The following is an 18,485-nucleotide window of genomic DNA, read 5'->3' on the forward strand; positions in this document are numbered from 1 at the left end:
ACAGAGATTACAGAATAGCCAGCATGTTTATTAGGTCCATATGGGCAGAAAGCCAAAAGAGGTTATTTTATTTCTTACATTACTATTTCTTTGAAAGCATATAATAGGAAATCATTGATATATCAAGAAAGGAAGTAATGTGGTCAGGTAGGTAGTATATTAAACTCAATATATTTCTGGTGACAAAGAAACAGGCAAAGAAAACTAGATGATGTTCACAAAGACTCTTTGGCATAATCCTTCTTGGAGAAGAGAACTGCACTTTGAAGGACTAATTCCTCACAAAGAGAGGTACTCTTAAATATACCCTATTGTGGTCTTGGCATTTGTTGTTTTCATTTTAGGAATAAGTGTCTCCTATGTTCCACTAAAGCAATGACAACTATTTTTTTAATTAAATATTACTAAACAGAAGAAAAGTAATTCAGAATCATATAGTAGAACACAATATAATTAAATTTCAGTAGATTTATTTTTATTTAAAAAGATTTTCTTATTTTAAAAATTAAAACACTAAACAATTTTTCAACAAATATAATGCGTAATCAAAAATGTTTTGTCCTAATTTATGTCCAATTCAGAAAAAAAATAAGTGGGAAAAATGGAAAATGGGAAAAAGAGAAAAAGGGAGAAAGAGATACACAAAATCATAAAGGTCAAAAAAGGGTGGGGAGAAATGCAAGAACAGGAATAAATGCAAAGACAGTAATGGAATAATAGGAACTAAAAAGACAGAGAGGCACAAAAATGCATATTTTGCAAAATTATATGTACCAAATAAACTAAAAAACACAGTGTTTACTTTCTTAAAAGAAACAGAAAACAAGTGATATAAGTAAAGAAACGTGGGAAAACATTCCCATTTTAGAGTATATTACAGCCTTTCTTGAGCCAAAGACTTTTTAAAATATGATTTTTTCATAATTACAGACATAATTAGGGGCTTTGCTTCCTAGTGTTTTCCACAGTACTTAAAATGAAGGTAGCCTGATGATCTAAATTAATCCTTAGAATGAAGGCTTGTAATTCCTACCAGGAAAGATTTGTCTCCCTAGACTATCTTAGAAGCTAAAACCATGAACCAGGTTGTATCGTACTGTCTGCAATGCAGCACCAAACAAGACAGAAAGTGTCCCTGTTCCTGGGGATTTTACATCCTAATGCATGGAAACAGACAATAAACAAACATACCAGAGAGAAAACAACTGATTGTAATGAGTGCTATGCTAAAAATACAAGAGATGGGGGAAGAGACTACTATTCCAAGTAAGCTAGCCAGGGAGGGCCTTTCTGACAAGGTGACAACATTTCAACTAAGATCTGAATGACAAAACTACACCATCTCTGTGAAGAAGATAGACTTGTTGAAAGCTCATGAAGGGAGAGACTGGTGCATTGAGAAGCAGAAAGGAGGCTAGTGTGGCAAGACAGTAGTGAGCAAACGGAAAAAAGTGTAAGGGAAGATAGAGAGGTAGAGCCGATATAGGCCAAGTGGCAATCAGTCAACATACTATGTGTGAAATGTAACAGGCAGAGGAGTGTTCCTATCTGATTTACATGTTTAAAACGTTATGCCGGCTACTGAGTGAAAAACGGGCTACAGAATGCAAGAGGTGGAGGCAAGGGGAACAGTAGGGAGCATCTGAAGTACTATTAATATAAATAAGAGATGATGGTAGGTTAGGTTAAGAGGTAAAAAAGAAGACAGAAGAAAGAATTTATACCAAAGATAAACTTTGGAGAGATAATCAATGGGACTTATTGAAGGACTGCATATGAGAGGTATGGAAGCAAGAATAACTCAGAATTTTTAATGGCATTACCATAAGGTTGGAAATCAGGAGGTGTGCTTTAAACATACTTGACTTTAAAAACGTATTTAATTTTTGAATAGGTAATATATTCACATTTTTAAATAAAAAATAATTCATACGGTGAGAAATTTCCTTCTTGTATCTGTCCCCTATATGCCCATTTCACCCCATACCTCAAAATTGGAAGCAAATATTAATTTTTGTGTCCTTCAAGAAATTTACGTGTATTTACAAGCAAGCATGAAAATAAATTCTTGGTTGTATTTCTTAGAATATAATTTATATACATTAAAATACACATATCTAAGTGTTCAACTTGGTAACTTTTCTGTTAAATATATGCACTTTAGAAACTACTATTCCAAACAAGATAAAGAATATTTCCATCACTCCAGAAAGGTTTCTTGTGATCTTTGACATCCACCCCACCCATCTATCATCATAATGAGCTTTCATCTTCTAATTCCTAATAGCATAGATTAGTTTTGCCTTTTCTAGGATTTTATAAAAACAGAAGTATATGACCTGTGCTATTTTGTATCTGGCTTTTAAACCCAGCATTATGATTTAGAGATGCATGTGTGTTGTTGCATTTTCTGTAGTTGTTCCTTTTTACTGCTGACTAATGTTTCACTATATACTTAACCCTAAGTTTGTTTATTATCATTTTATCCTTTTATCGACATTTGGGTTGTTTCAAATCTTAGGCCACCAATAAGGTTTTCATTAACATGCTAATTTAAATCATTTCATAGACATGTCTTGGCTAAACACAAATGGGATTGTCCGGTCATAAGGTAGCTGTTTGTTTACATCTACCTGAAATTACCTGAAGTAACTATTCAGTTTTTCAGAGTGGTTAGTCATTGTAAATTCCCAACATCAATGTATGAGAGTTCAAGTTACTCCACCAATTAATTCATCAACATTTGGTGTTGTGTTTTACTTATGCCATTATATTTTCTGCATTTCTAATGCTTTAATACCTTGTGCCTTCCTAACACTGAAGGAACTGTCCTTCCTATGGCTAGTCAATCCCTAGAGATGGTAAAAGCCTCACTTGCAACCTATCCAGAACCCATACTCCAGCTACTTCTTTTATCAGGTACCCATAGAGCTATTACACTCCAGGCCACTATTTCCCTTCCCTAATCACCCCAGGGCCAAGTAACACACTTAGAGACAGTGCCTATCCTCCAGAGCCCACTGGAATTATTCAATCTAGCCAATCCTAAACCCGCTTATCCTGCCCCATCCATTTCTTTCCACAGAAACCATGATAAAGGCTCTTACCCAAGTTTTTCCCATTTCCCCACTCACCTAACCAGCCTCCTGTTTCTAGGAATTTGTGAGTCTAAAAACTTCTTCCTTCATGACAGTCATTTCCATGACTGTGTGTCTTACCATTCCTGATTAAAATAAATATCGGGCACCTTTAAAACAATTGGTGCAGCAGACAAAGACTACACCTTGATGGCGGCTGCGTTGTTTTTGTCAGTAGTTGCCACAGGTTCCCGACATAAAACTGTGGAGTTCAGAAAGCTGAGTTCTCCCAGCGCTGCTGCATAGTCTAGAGTGTCAAGTGCCTGAGACGGAGCACCTGGAGGCACTCAACATATTTCTCCATGTTGGTACAGCATCGGGGTCCAGGAGAGAGCAAGTGAGGGTGAGGGTGTATTGGTAATTGGCTATATCAGCTTCTAGAAAGATTCCTCCAAAGAGGATGAGAACTGACGGCCTTGCTAGTGCCATGGGATGAATCTGGTCCACTGACCAGGCAGCACTAACAAGCAATGGGGAAACTGAGTCATTTTTATGAAAGCGTCTCATCTCCAACATGTTACATGTTCCTCAGGCACTTCATAAACCTCTTCCTCCTTTCTTTCTAAGCTATTTTGTCCTGTTCCTCAGAGTAGTGGGAGCGCGCTCTGCCTGAACACTTGATCGTGTGTTGTGGACCATTCCCTGCTGAGTAATGATGTGCATCTTTTCGTGAACTTGCTAATCACTTGTATATCTTCTTTTCTGGAGTGTCTGTTCAAATTTTTTGCTGATTTTTCTTTACTTGAAGAGAGAGAGAAACAGGGAGATTAAGAGAGACCAAATTTTCCTCCCAGTGTATGATTTGCTTATTAATTTGATGATAGTGTATTTTGATGAGCAGTGATTTTTAATTTTTTGAGGTTCATTTGATCACTTTTTATGATTACAGCTGCTGTTATGCTGCTTATGAAATCATTACTTATTCTAATTTTGTAAGCAAATATATTCTTCTATGTTTTCTTCTAGATACTTTGTATTTCTAGTTACTACATTTAGGAGTATAATCCAGCTTAAATCAGTTTTTGTGTAGGCAGTGAAGCAGAGGTCCAAGTTCATTACTTTCCATACATGAATTCAGTTATTCTAGCCTCATTTATTTAAAACTTCTCTTTCTCAAGTAATGGTATCAGTGTCTTCATCAAAAATCAGTTTACTACTTCTGTGAATCTGTTTCTGTACATTCTATTTTTGTTACACCACTCTTCATCAAAAATCAATTTACTACTTCTGTGTGTCTGTTTTTGTACATTCTATTTTTGTTCCATCAATTTGTCTATCATTGCACCAATGCTACATAATCTTGGTTACTGTAGTTTCACAGCAAGCCTTAAAATCAGGTAGTAGAAGTTCTCTTTTTTTCTTTTTGCTAACCAATATCAGATAAAAGCAGTCTTATTGTTATCAAAAAATAAATACTTTAAAACATAAATATTGATTTTTTTAAGTAAAATGAATACATGAGAAAAATTGACTTAGAATCAACTCTGAGACATGTTGTAGTAAAACTACAGGACTTAAAATATAAAGAAAAAATCCTATGGGCCTCTATGCAAAAAAAAAAAAAGAAAAAATGACCTAAAAAAAAGATTTCTCCCTTATAGGTTAACATTAGATTTCCTTCAACCAAGAGAAGACTTGAGGAAAGGATAAAATTAGGATCTCTTTGAGTGGGAAAGAAAAAAAATGGGATGAAGGGGTACAAAGCATGCTCCAGAGTTAATGATAACATTCCTTTTTAATAAATGTGATAGGATGCCTGGGTTTATAATTTATATGCCTATTGTATCTCCTTAATAGAAAAGTGTGTACAAATAAGAAAAGTAGTATTATAATTAACAAACTTTAGGTGGGAAACAGGTGGGAGAAAGTGCATAGTAATTGCTTCAACCATCATTTCTAGAAGTCAGAGCATATTATTATAAAAATTTATGTATAAACACGTTTAACATAATGGAAAGGTAAAATTAAGAAAGATAATTTTTAATGACGATAATCTGAGTTGCAGGAAAGAAAGTATATACTAATTTTATCATTGCTCATAGTAGAAACCTAGTAGATATTATCTCAATATTCCAGAAATTATTTTATAATATGAGGCACAAATGTAAACCCTAGAAATGTGCTGCCCACTGTGGTAGCCATTAGCCACATGTGACTATTTGCACACTTGAAATGGGGCTGGTACAACTGAGGAACTGAGTTTGAAAGATTGTATATTGGTTAATTTAAATTAACATAGCCATATGTAGCTATATTATATACCAGTGGTCCCCAACCTTTTTGGCACCAGGGAACAGTTTTGTGGAAGACCATTTTTCTGTCGAAGGGATCTGGGGGTGTTTTCAGGATGAAACTGTTCCACCTCAGATCATTAGGCATTATATTCTCATAAGGAGCATGCAACCTAGATCCTTTGCATGCACTGTTCACATTAGGGTTTGCTCTCCTACGAGAATCCGATGCCGCGGCTGATCTGACAGGAAGTGGAGCTGACAGGCGGTAATGTTTGCTCACCCGCTGCTCACCTACTGTGCTGCCTGGTTCCTAAGAAGCCACAGAGCTGTCCATGGTCTGGGGTTGGGGACCCCTACATAGTATAAATATATAGGACAGGTCTAGGATAATACAAGGACCTTAATCCATTAACTTTCATAATATTCTTTCTCATTTATTTCTTATTTTTCTCTTGGGTTTTTTTTTTTTCTAAGTGTTCTAGAGATTTACTCAGGCTTTGCATAAGAGAAAAATACTTTTTTTCAACTTTTATTTTAAGTTCAGGGGTACAAGTGCAGGTTTGTTACACAGGTAAACTTGTATCGTGAGGGTTTGTTGCATAGATTATTTCATCACCAAGGTATTAAGCTTCATATCCATTAGTTATCTTTCCTGATCCCAAAACACCATGGTACTGATACAAAAACACACACACAGACCAATGGAACAGAACACAGAACCCAGAAATAAGACCACACACCTATAGCTATCTGATCTTTGACAAACCTAACAAAATAAACTTTTGATGGATAAAATTAATGAGACTGTGGTGTTGTTTCTGTGGCATAACCTATGAAAACTAAAAACTAACCAAAGCACAAGGTAAATTTTTACCTTATTTCACAGAATATCTATTACAAACGTGAGAGAAAAAAATAAACATCTGTGTGTAAATATATATATCTATATGTATAGAATATTACATCAAAAGGATAGCTATCATTGTTTCTGGGTGAATTTCATATTTTTTCATTTCCTGAATTAGTTGTAATAAACACATCATTTTATAATAAAAATAAAAGTAAATCTGTGTCCTCACCATCTTCTAGAAAAACATAAAGACTAGTACATTTAACTCCAACTGTCCCAAATCTTAGTTTATATAAATGTTATTTTCATATACTTCAGTTCTTTCTTTTTCTAAACATGTTTGTTTGTTGTTGCTGCTATCTTATACCGTAGATGTTTGTTTAGATTTACTCACATACTTGCCAATCATTTTCTGACGTCTCTGATCTCCTATCTGCAATCATGTTCTTTTTTCAACCACATCACTTTAAATTTCTTTCAGTGATTGTGTGCCTGTGGCAAATTCTCTGTTCCTGTTTTTCCGAAGATGCTTTTATTTGATTATATTTTCACAGAGATGAAAACCATTTTCTCTTGTCATAATATAACTCTTCACTGGTTTACATTTTTGTTATTAAAGAAGTGTGATCAGCCGGGCGCAGTGGCTCATGCCTGTAATCCCAGCACTTTGGGAGACCAAGGGAGGTGGATCATTTGAGGCCAATCATTCAAGACCAGCCTGGCCAACATAGTGAAACCCCTTCTCTACTAAAAATACAAAAATTACTCGAGTATGTTGGCACGGGCCTGTAATCCCAGCTACTCAGGAGGCTGAGGCAGGAGAACTGCTTGAACCTGGGAGGCGTAGGCTTTAGCGAACCAAGATCAAGCCACTGCCCCGGAGCCTGGGCTACAGAGTAAGACTCTGTTTCAAAAAAAAAAAAAAAAAGGAAGAAGAAGAAAGAAAAGGAAAGAAGGAAGGAAGGGGAAGAAGAAGAGGAAGAAGAAGAAGAAGAAGAAGAAGAAGGAGGAGGAGGAGGAGGAGAAGGAGGAGGAATCAGGAAGGAAGGAAGGAAGGAAGGAAGGAAGGAAGGAAAGAAAGAGAGAGAGAGAGAAGGGAGGGAGGAAGGAAGGAAAAGAAGAAGAAAAGAAAAGAAAAGAAGGAAGGAAGGAAACCAGTGAAATATTATCCTGACTGCCTTTCCCTTGAAGATGAGCTCTGCTTTCCACATCTGCTTAGTTGTCTTTATTGATCTGCAGTTCTACTATGATGTGCCCAAATGTGCATCTTTTTGTTTTTTTCTTTATTCTGTTGTTGTTGTTGTTGTTGTTGCCAGGTCTGGCTCTGTCACTTAGGCTGACACGCAGTGCATTGTTGCGATCATAGCTCACAGCAGCCTCAAACTCTCAGGCTCCGTTGCTCTCTCACCTCAGCCTCCAGAGTAGCTGGGACTACAATTAGCCTTCAACACCCCAGCTAATTTTTTTCATTTTTTTGTAGAGACTGAGTTTTGTCGTGTTGTTCAGTTGCTCTCAAACTCCTGGGTTCAAGCGATCTGCCCGCCTTGGCCTCCCAAAGTGCTGGCATTACAGGTATGAGTCACCACAACTGCTCCCTAAATGTGTATTTTAAAACATTTATCCTGTTAATATTTTGGTGGGATTCCTGATTTTGAAGTTTGGTGTCTTTTATTAGGTTTAGGAAAATGTCAGCAGTATTTCTTCAATACAGCCTCCACTACATTTTATCTATTCTTTCCTTTGAAATTGATGAGATATATTTAGATCGTTTTGTTCTGTTTTCAATGTCTCCTAGTCTCTTCATACCAGTATGTCTCCTCCATGCATAATTCAGTTCCTTAGCTGTGTGTGCTAAGTTACTGATTCTATCTAATTTACGACTACATACATTTGTTGAATTTTTAATCTGAATCTGAATTTCTCTTTTTCTTAAGATTTTCTGTTTATTTTTACAGCATCTTTATCCCTCTTCATATTTTCATTCTTTTGTTTTTTCAAACATACCAAATCTACTTACTTTACATTCTGTATCTTTTTTGTGGTTTTGATCTTTCACTGTGTTGTTCTTCTGATTCTCCCTCAAAGAGGCTTACTTTATTGCATATTCACTCATGTCTGACTATAAGCTCTTCTTTCTTTTTTTTTTTTTTTGAGACGGAGTCTCGCTCTGTCGCCCAGGCTGGAGGGCAGAGGCACTATCTCTGCTTATTGCAAGCTCCGCCACCTGGGTTCACATCATTCTCCTGCCTCAGCCTCCTGAGTAGTTGGGACTACAGGCGCCTGCCATCACGACCAGCTAAATTTTTTATATCTTTCAGTGGAGACAGGGTTTCACCGTGTTAGCCAGGATTGTCTCGATCTCCTGACCTCGTGATCCACCGGCCTCGGCCTCCCAAAGTGCTTGGATTACAGGTGTGAGCCACTGCACCCGGCCAGCTCTTACTTCTTGAAAGTTTATCTATAGAATATTTTGAGTCCTGGAATAAACATAAGAACCTCCAGAAAATATTGGTGTTTCCTTCTGTAAAGAGGCATTACATGTCTGAAACCAGAAACTTTGAACAAAATTATTAGTATGCAGTGAACAAAATTATCAACTTGCAATGAATTTCAAACTCAGAAAATATATGTGATCCCACTTGTGTTTCATTAATTTTTCTTTTTTCTCTTTTGCATTTTTGAGGTGAAATTTTTTAAAAAGTTATTTTATACTACCCTAAGAATATATCCTTTGGGACGTTAGGTAGTTTTGGAATGTATCATTGGTGAATATACCATGCTGTGAACCCTGGGCTCTGTCTGCTATCCATCTGCAGGCCCACCACCAGGCTTGAAAACAGAACGTAAGTCTTCCCAGTAAAAGCTGATTCCTGTTCATTTATTTCTCTGGTTTCCTAATTTTATAACATTTAAAAAGATGTTCATCCAAAACATGTAGTTTTTTCTTCTTTAGTGAGAGATCCACAGGTTGGAAATGGAGTACAGTTCTATGATTTCTGCATTGTCACAGCAGAATAGATAGCATTTATACAGTTATGACCTCTTTTGATGAAATTATCAGAACAAATTTCAGTAAAACATGTGACTAGGACAAAAGGTTGGTATACACACAGATAGCAGATAGCATTTCATATAGTTCTACCTTGCTTACCTTAGTTTTAGTCTTAGGTTTACTGTTTAATAAGCCTAATATTAGATTAAATACAGTAGCCCCCTCTTATAGTGTTGCTTTCTGTAGTTTCTGTTGTCCATGGTCAACTTCCGTCCAAAAAATGTTAAATGGAAAATTCCAGCAACAAACAATTCATAAGTTTTAAATTATGCCCCATTCTAAGTAGTATGATGAAATCTCAAGCTGTCCTTCTCCATCCTTCCAGGGACATGAGTCATCCCTTTGTCCAGTGTATCCATGTTGTACATGCCACCTGCACTTTAATCACTTAGTAGCCACCTTGGTTATCAGTTAAGACTCAGCATCACAGTGCTTCTGTTCAAGTAATCCTTTTCCTATTTAATAATGGCTCCAAAGTGCAAAAGTAGTAATGCGGCATATTGTTATAATTGTTCTATTTTATTAGTAGTTATAAATCTGTTACTGTGCCTAATTTATAAATTTTATCATACGCATGTATGTATAGGAAAAACATGGTATATATAGGGTTTAGTACTATCCATGGTTTCAAGCATCCACAGGTGTCTTGGAACATATCTCCTGTGGATAAAAGAAGACTACTGTATAAGTATATATATGTGTATGTGTGTATACCCAACCTTTTGTCCTAGTCACATGTTTGACTAAAATTTCTCTGATAATTATATCCTCCGTGAATCAGGCTCAGTTATTAGAGTTTGCCAAATGTTCCCCTTTTCTTCATTGATATTAGTTTCTAATTTCAGATAATATTCCTAAGTAAGCAATTAGTTATCACACTATTTGTATGCCTTTTTCCTTTGTATTACCAGCTTCAATGTTTTCAGTAAATATCCTTCTATAGTACAGTGTGCTGGTGTTCCAAGAGCATAGCAAATCAGTGGTCCCTTCGTGTCTGGAATGTGTCAGTTCTTGGTCTCGCTGACTTCAAGAATAAAGCCACGGACCCCAGCAGTGAGGGTTACAGTTCTTAGAGATGGTGTGTCCAGAGTTTGTTCCTTCAGATGTTCAGATGTGTCCACAGTGTCTTCCTTCTGGTGGGTTCGTGGTCTTGCTGGCTTCAGAAGTGAAGCTGCAGACCTTCAAGGTGAATATTACACCTCATTGAGGGCACGTGGACCCAAAAAGTGAACAGCAGCAAGGTGATCCTAAAGAGCAAAAGAACAAAGTTGCCACACTATGGAAGGGAACCTTAGTGGGTTGCCCCTGCTAGCTTGGCAGCCTGCTTTTGTTCCCTTAGCTAACTCCACCCACATCCTGCTGATTGGTCCATTTTGCAGAGAGCTGATTGGTCCATTTTACAGAGAGCTGATTGCTCCGTTTTACAGAGAGCTGATTGGTCTGTTTTGACAGAGTGTTGATTGGTGCATTTACAATCCCTGAGCTAGACGCAGAGTGCTAGACAGAAAAGTTGTCCAAGTCCCCACTAGGTTAGCTAGATACAGAGTACTGATTGGTGTATTTACAAACCTGAGCTAGACACAGAGTACTGATTGGTGTGTTTACAATCCTTTTGCTAGACACAGAGTGCCGACTGGTGCATTAACAATCCCTCAGGTAGACATAAAGGATCTCCAAGTCCCCACTAGACCCAGGAGCCCAGCTGGCTTCACCTAATGGATACCGCACCAGGGTCGCAGGCAGAGCTGCCTGCCAGTCCCTCACTGTGCGCCCTCAGCCCACACTCCTCAGCCCTTGGGCGATTGATGGCACCGGGTGCTGCGGGACAGGGGGTAGCACCCATCAGGGAGGCTCCAGCCCTGCAGGAGCCCATGGCAGAGGGGAGGCTCGGGCATGGTGGGCTGCGGGTCCTGAGCCCTGGGAGGCAGCTGAGGCCCAGCAAGAATTCAAGCGCAGAGCTGGCTGGCTGGCACTGCTGGGGTACCCAGCACACCCTCTATAGCTGCTGGCCCAGGTGCTAAGCCTCTCACTGCCTGGGGCCCGGCCCAGCCGCTCCAAGTGCAGGGGCAGCGGAGCCCCTGCCTGCCCGGAACTCAGGCTGGCTGGCAAGCACCTTGCAGCCTTGGTTCCCGCAGGTGCCTCTCCCTCTACACCTCCCCGCAAGCAGAGGGAGCTGGCTCTGGCCTCCGTCAGCCCAGAGAGGGGCTCCCACAGTGCAGCTGCGGGCTGAAGGGCTCCTCAAGTGCGGCTAGAGTGGGTGCCCAGGCCAAGGAGGAGCTGAGAGTGAGTGAGGGCTGCCAGCACGTTGTCACCTCTCACCTTTCCCAAGAACATCAGTCCTAATTTGATGAAAGATAAGTGACAAAAGGAATAGAAGTCTGGCTAGATCAAATACAGAGGAAGGATATAAGGATATAATAAGATGATACAAGATTTAGAAACATAACATCATTTTATTGTGTGTGTATATATATCTTTTGTACTTCATATTTTTTCGTGCTATGTTACAAAACATTAGAGAAATCTACTGTTTTATTCACTTCCAGGTAACGAGAAGTCAACTCAAAATCAGGACTCATAATGTCAGTCCGTGTCTTTCCGTTCCTAGAAGAGAAGTAAGGTAGCACTGAAGATGGAAGAAGGTCACCATAAGGAAAAATTCCCAAAGCAGGAAACAAGCTCTGTGTACCACCATTCCATCCTATGCATCCGAGGTACACTGGGTCTGGCACAAATTACCTCCTCAATTAATAAATAAAATCTCTATAAATAACTAGTAAGTCTAGGAATAGTTATTTATTTTTATATATTCATTCCTAATGTTGACAAGGATCTAATTCACTTAAAATTTAGTCCATATTACATTATCAAATTCAAAAAAGAAGACTAAAGCTTAATACACTCAATGCATTCTTGCCCTTCAATGAAAAGATTTCCTAGTTTTGAAATTAAAAACTAATAAATTTAAGTAAAACAACATAACCTATAAAATCAAATGTTCTAATCTACCTTTTACATTCTGAAACTTAGAGAGTAACTGAGTTTTTAGTGCCTGAGAATAGGAAATCAATCCCTAATAATTTTCTAAGGGATCATGGGAACCAATACATCTAGGTCTCTCAATGGGAAAGAACTCTGAATTAAGTGCTAACAAAAGCAGCACCCTACCAATTTAACATGGGAGGCAGAATTAGCAATCATGGAAAACATACAAAAGTGGCAGATGAGATGATAGTTTAGAAAAAAAAATTACACAGCTAGATGTCTACCAATCCCAGTCAACCTGGAAGCTTTCTCCCCAAGCCTACTTTCACTCTGAAGGATGTAAGTAAGGAATGGCTATAAAAATTGCTAGTTGCCTGGAGGCTTCATCTGGAATGACATGAATCTCATGTATCAGCCAAATTACACTCTGCTTTGAATTCATAAAAAATGTTTTCATAATGTGATAAAATTTTGAGTTGTGTCTCCAAACTTTTGAGTGGACACCACCTGAAATATAAACTGAAATGCCTTGTATAAATGAATCCTCATTTTCCATCAACTCTGGAAACAAGAGGAGATAAAGGACAAATAATCTGTTTTTCCGGACCCAGCAAGATGTTTACCAGATACCATTCCACTGAGCCAACACTGAAACATGAAAACAATATTTATTTGCTAACTTGAAGCTAGCTACATTCATATGCTTGCCATTTACTTCATATTTTTAATGGACACGTCTCCATGTCTTATTTATTTTTCTCAACACGTTCTCCTCAGAGTCAGAGCCTCTGCAGAATAGTTACTCAATAAACAATTAGTTAAAATGTACTTTAGCAGATTATTATTATATCTCAAATTCTAATAATGATCTGCCGGGAATTTCAGGGTGGGTGTGAGTAAATTTATTTTCATCTTAATGCCTTATTTTTTCAATATAAAGAGGAATTAATAGAGAAAAATTATAGTAAAATTTAAAGAACACAAATGAAAGGAGGAAGTGAATGCAGCATTATTACTGCAAATGCTTCCTGCTTTAGGACAATCATCCTCAGGAGGACTATAAAATGTATCATTTATCTTTCACTTCTCTTTACACAAAATATATTTCGTGACCAAATTCCTCATGGCTGCCTTTACTTCCTTGTTTCTCAGTGTGTAAATAATGGGATTAAGTAAAGGGAATATTACAGTATGAAACACAGATACCACTTTATCTAGGGAAAAAGAGTCAAATGGGCGAGCATAAATGTAGATGGATGGCCCAAACATTAGCACCACAATGGTAATGTGGGAATAGCAGGTGGACATGGCCCTGTTGGTATTCTTACCTGAGCCTGAATGTTTCTTGAGCATGGCCAGAAGGAAGGTGTAGGACATTAACAGAGCAATGAAACACACCACAGAGATCAGACCACTGCTACAGATCATCACTAACTCCTCTGGGAAGGTGTTGGCACAGGCAATCCGGACAACCTGTGTGATGTCACAGAAGTAACTGTCTAACTCATTGGGTCCACAGAAAGGAAGTCGAACAATAAGAGCCACCTGTATTATAGAATGAATGAAGCCCCCCATCCAGGAGAGAGCCACCAAGATACAGCAGAGACGTCGATTCATGATGGTAGCATAGTGGAGGGGTCGGCAGACAGCAGCATAGCGGTCAAAGGCCATCACTGTGAGCAAGAACATCTCCGAAGCCCCAACAAAGTGTAAGAAGAACAGCTGTGCAATGCATCCACCAAAGGAAATTATCTTCCTCTGCACAAAGAAGTCTATGAGCATTTTAGGGGCTGTAATGGAAGAGTACCAAATATCAAGAAAGGCCAGATTAGCCAACAGGAAATACATAGGAGAAGTCAGATGAGGGTCAAGCCTGATGGTGCAAATGATAAGGATATTTCCCGGTAGGATGAACAAATAGAAGGATAGAAATATAACAAATAGGACTAGTTGGACCTCCCGAGTCTGGGATAGGCCAGTGAGAACAAATTCTGTCACCTTGGTGTAATTTGCAGTTTCCATTTCTTCAACTTACTTTTTTCATAATATAGCTATGAAAATTAAAGAAACTATAATTAGTCCACATAGTATTTAACTAGAGTTATATCACCACTTTCAAAATTGTCATATGTTCCCTGTCATTAACAGATTACATGAGGATACATTTGGTTTCCCATTTTATATTTGATAAACCAAGAGGGAGAGAGTATATGATGAACTTATAAATTGGAAACATTAAAACTATATGAAGTGTGGCATGTATTTGAAATTCAAATCTCAGCTTGTTAATGTTAACAATCTTACTTTTTGTGAAATTCGGCAATGCACTACTTCTTCCCCCAAACATCTACGTTAGTAAGCAATATGTGAAGCTACTTCTGAGTGTAGCCAAATTTTAGACTGGCAATCAGAGATGTGGCCTCTTTTTTCTAGATCTTTTTTTATTGTGAAATCTTGCCAACCTGCACACTTAGGCTTGCATTCTAATAGTACACATATAGATCTAGCAGTATTTTTGTTGTAATACAGAAAAGAGGTCCCAAGGCTTCATGAGTAGTGAATGGACATATTTTTCCATAACCGAAACCTGTACAGCTCGATCCTTGGTAACAGGCAACCAGCCACAATCTACACTATGCAAGGCCCTATATAAAAATTCTTCTAGCTGTGACCAGATTTATCAATACCAGATACTACACTGAGTATAAAATTTTCTCACCATTGCAGGAACGTAAGTGGGTGTAGTGATCTGAGAAATGGGTATGCTTGCTACCCACTTTGATACTGAGCTGATCTGCTCTGCTGTTTCAAGGTAACAATGGGAATAATATTATTTTTAAAATTTTGCTTACTGCCCTGTATTGAACCTGACACCACTAAGTAGAATAAAACTTGTCAAATAAAAATGAAATAACAATTCACATTACCAAATATGCTTTTCTTTAAGTAAGGTTAAAAACTGCCCCACCAAAGTTAAGTTTTGTTGTAACCAACAGCCAATATAAGAGAGTTGTTTCTTTTCTGCTTTTCTGCTAATGTGATACTTTTTGGTATTGCCTCTCATTAGTTTTTTTTTTTGCTTTGTTTTTTTTTTTTTTTTTGAGATGGAGTCTCACTCTGTGGCCCAGGCTGGAGTGCTGTGATGCCATCTCGGCTCACTGCAAGCTCCCCGTCCCGGGTTCACGCCATTCTCCTGCCTCAGCCTCCCGAGTAGCTGGGACTACAGGCGCCCGCCACCACACCCAGCTAATTTTTTGTATTTTTAGTAGAGATGGTGTTTCACTGTGTTAGCCATGGTGGTCTCTATCTCCTGACCTCGTGATCCACCAGCCTCGGCCTCCCAAAGTGCTGGGATTACAGGCGTGAGCCACTACACCCAGCCTAACCTCTCTTATTACTTAAAAAGTTAAACATAAAAAAGAATATTTAAAAAGTTAAGGTTCTGTAATACCAAACAATATGGCTGTGTCCAAACACTTATTGGCACTATGTATACTACTGAGCAAAGAAATTAAGTGTGCCATTTTCAGAACCTACTGACTCAATTTGTACATAATTTTAACATAGATAAATGACCTTCAGTATCTTATAGAAGCATTGCATTTTGAAGAAGGGATGGCTTACTACAAGCAGACACAAAGAAAAAAAGACCAGTGTTTTCCAGGAATCTGGTAGCAAGAGGAAGAAAGGTAAAAATATTCAGAAAGTGAGTAGTGTGGGACTATTTAGAAAAGGGATCAATTTCCCCATGTCCATAAATTGCCCAGAGTGGACCTCACTGAGTTAATTAAGCATATTTAGTAAGATAGAGAAATTTTACATTTGACTTAGGAAGATTTTAATCAAAAGAAAGATAATAAGTTTATCCAGGATGACATATTTCCTGAGATTCCACAAAACAATGATTTTACTGTACTTACCTGGAGGAGGCAGCTCATAGCCCCCATAACTAATAACACAACAGGTATAGCTTATAATTATATACTTGTTGTGTTATTAGTTATGAGGGTTATGAGCTAGTTATATACTAACTCATTTACATTCACTGATAAGTCAACTATGAGGTTCCAACAATCAAATAAATTTCTACCAAAGGCATCTGAAATAATACAATTACTCAGCTCATTTACATATTTTGCTATTATGCTATGTAATTTTTGACTAGATGGAAGTGATTATTTGTTCTTAAGTAAATAATTGCCCCTTTATTATTGAAAGTAGATGAATATTTTAAAGCAGTAAATACCATTACAAGACCATATGCTTTTTTTTATTATTATGGGGACATGATACAGTGATTCTGAGTGTCATCATACAAATCACCCCTTCCTCCTCTGCTCTGCTCCATACCCATTCCACCAAAACACAAGTAGAAAATGGCACTGATCTAGAAAGAATTGAGGTGAATGAGTGTTGATGTCTTGAAAAGACAAACATACATCAGGTATTATGGAATAGAAAGGGTGATTTTACCAGAAAAGGTGTCAAAGATTTTCTTTTGTACCTCAGTGTTCAAGATATGACATAAAATTAGAAACCAATGATGTATACTTTGCATTAAGAACCAAAATCAACCACATTTATTCCTTAGGACAAAAATACAAAGGATTCATCCCTCCACACTCCTTGATGAATGTCTCTCTCCTCCACCCTTCACAAGTGTCAAGTGGAAAAGAAATATTTTGCTGGAGCATCTCAATCCGATAGTCAGGCAGCCAGTCAAACCCCCTACTCCCAAAGCTAGTAATGCTCAGCCACTGCTCATAACACACACACACACACACACACACACACACACACACACACACACCCCACTACACCATTTCACTTCCTCAAGGAAGAACAAACACCTAGTTTCCCTACATTAACATAACCATGACCTAAAATACCATAAAAGACGCAACAATTCTTATTCTGTCCAGTACTTGTCATTTAATGCATGTCAAAACAAATCTATCTACATGTGATAGTAAGAAGTCTATTCCTAAATATAGAGCTTCTGTGTCACTTCTATAAACTGTTCACTTGTTTATTCCACAAACATTTAGAGAGGATCTACTATATGCTACCTGCTGAGACACAACAATGAACAAGGAAGACTCAATATCTGCCTCATCAAACTTCCATTCTGAAAATATAGACAGACAATAAATAAGTAAACAAATAAAAATAAAATATAAATAAGTAAAATAAAATAATTGCTACTAGTGCTAAAAGACAAGCAGGAAATAAAAAGGGGGTGGCGGTAGAGTAAATGACGATGGTGTGTGTGATAGAGTATTTTAGAAAAGGTTCTGAGTTGGTGACCTTTTGCTAGCTTTGAAAGTTTGAAGAAAAGCATTTTAAGAAGCGAGAATAGTAACTGAAAAGGCCTTGTGGCATGAAAGAGTTTCTAAGAACTATAGAAGACCTGCAACTGGTAGAAGAAGAACAGAATAAAGAGTTAGTTAAAGACCAATTAATGTAACCCACAATAATAAAATTGGATTTCCAATTTTCTTTCAATATGTTTTACAATAAAACTTGGGAGAATAGCTTAATACAATTTGCAATTTAGAAATATCACCCTGGCTGCTATGTGAATAAATTGGAGTAAGACAACATTGCAGGAAAAAAATACATGGCTTAAACTAACAATACAGCAATAACTATTTGGAGAAAGGAATAATTTGTTTAGAAAATATTTAAGAGATGCAACTGGCAGGATTTATCAGTGGATCATATGTTGCTATTGTCATACTACCAAAGGCAGCTGGAATTTAAACTCCACAATGGCAATTTAAAAATATTGTCTTTCTATCTTCTGTGTCTAAAATGAGGCTCATCCAGCACACTCCAGGTCCTTAATAAAATTGGGCTAAATAAACTATACATACTTGGGTATGCACTGCAACACCCCAAGAAAGGCTGGGAATTGTGCCAAGAAAACCCAAAGCAAGCAATTATGTTTGTGGGAAATTCTTGGGGGAGATAAGCCACTCATGAAGACTGATTTAGGGCATTTTTTTCCAAGGTTGCCATTCATGAGGGGATGTCTATTCCAAATCAGTGCTTACTCTTAGAGCAGTGGTTGCATAAGTTGCTTAAGAAGATTTACTTCATCTTACATCCACCCACCTACTCCTCCTAAGTTTCTGCTCTTTTAACAACTTCTAGAAAATTCCCATTCTTAATCTGCAGGGACATAGTACCTAGAGGATGACTATGAAAATACCAGGGAGTACAGG

The 18,485-nt window shown here is 37.7% G+C and overlaps 1 protein-coding gene across 1 annotated transcript; it reads right to left on the reverse strand.

The window, feature by feature from the left end:
* Positions 1 to 13,251: 13,251 nt before the first annotated feature.
* Positions 13,252 to 14,373, reverse strand: LOC105536712 (olfactory receptor 4M1). Its single transcript, XM_011976142.1, has one exon. It carries the CDS (start codon positions 14,278 to 14,280, stop codon positions 13,339 to 13,341), a length of 942 nt encoding a protein of 313 aa, XP_011831532.1. The 5' UTR covers positions 14,281 to 14,373; the 3' UTR covers positions 13,252 to 13,338.
* Between the last annotated feature and the right edge of the window lie 4,112 nt (positions 14,374 to 18,485).

The sequence above is a fragment of the Mandrillus leucophaeus genome, unplaced genomic scaffold (assembly GCF_000951045.1).
Source record: "Mandrillus leucophaeus isolate KB7577 unplaced genomic scaffold, Mleu.le_1.0 Scaffold163, whole genome shotgun sequence".
Lineage (NCBI taxonomy): Eukaryota > Metazoa > Chordata > Mammalia > Primates > Cercopithecidae > Mandrillus > Mandrillus leucophaeus.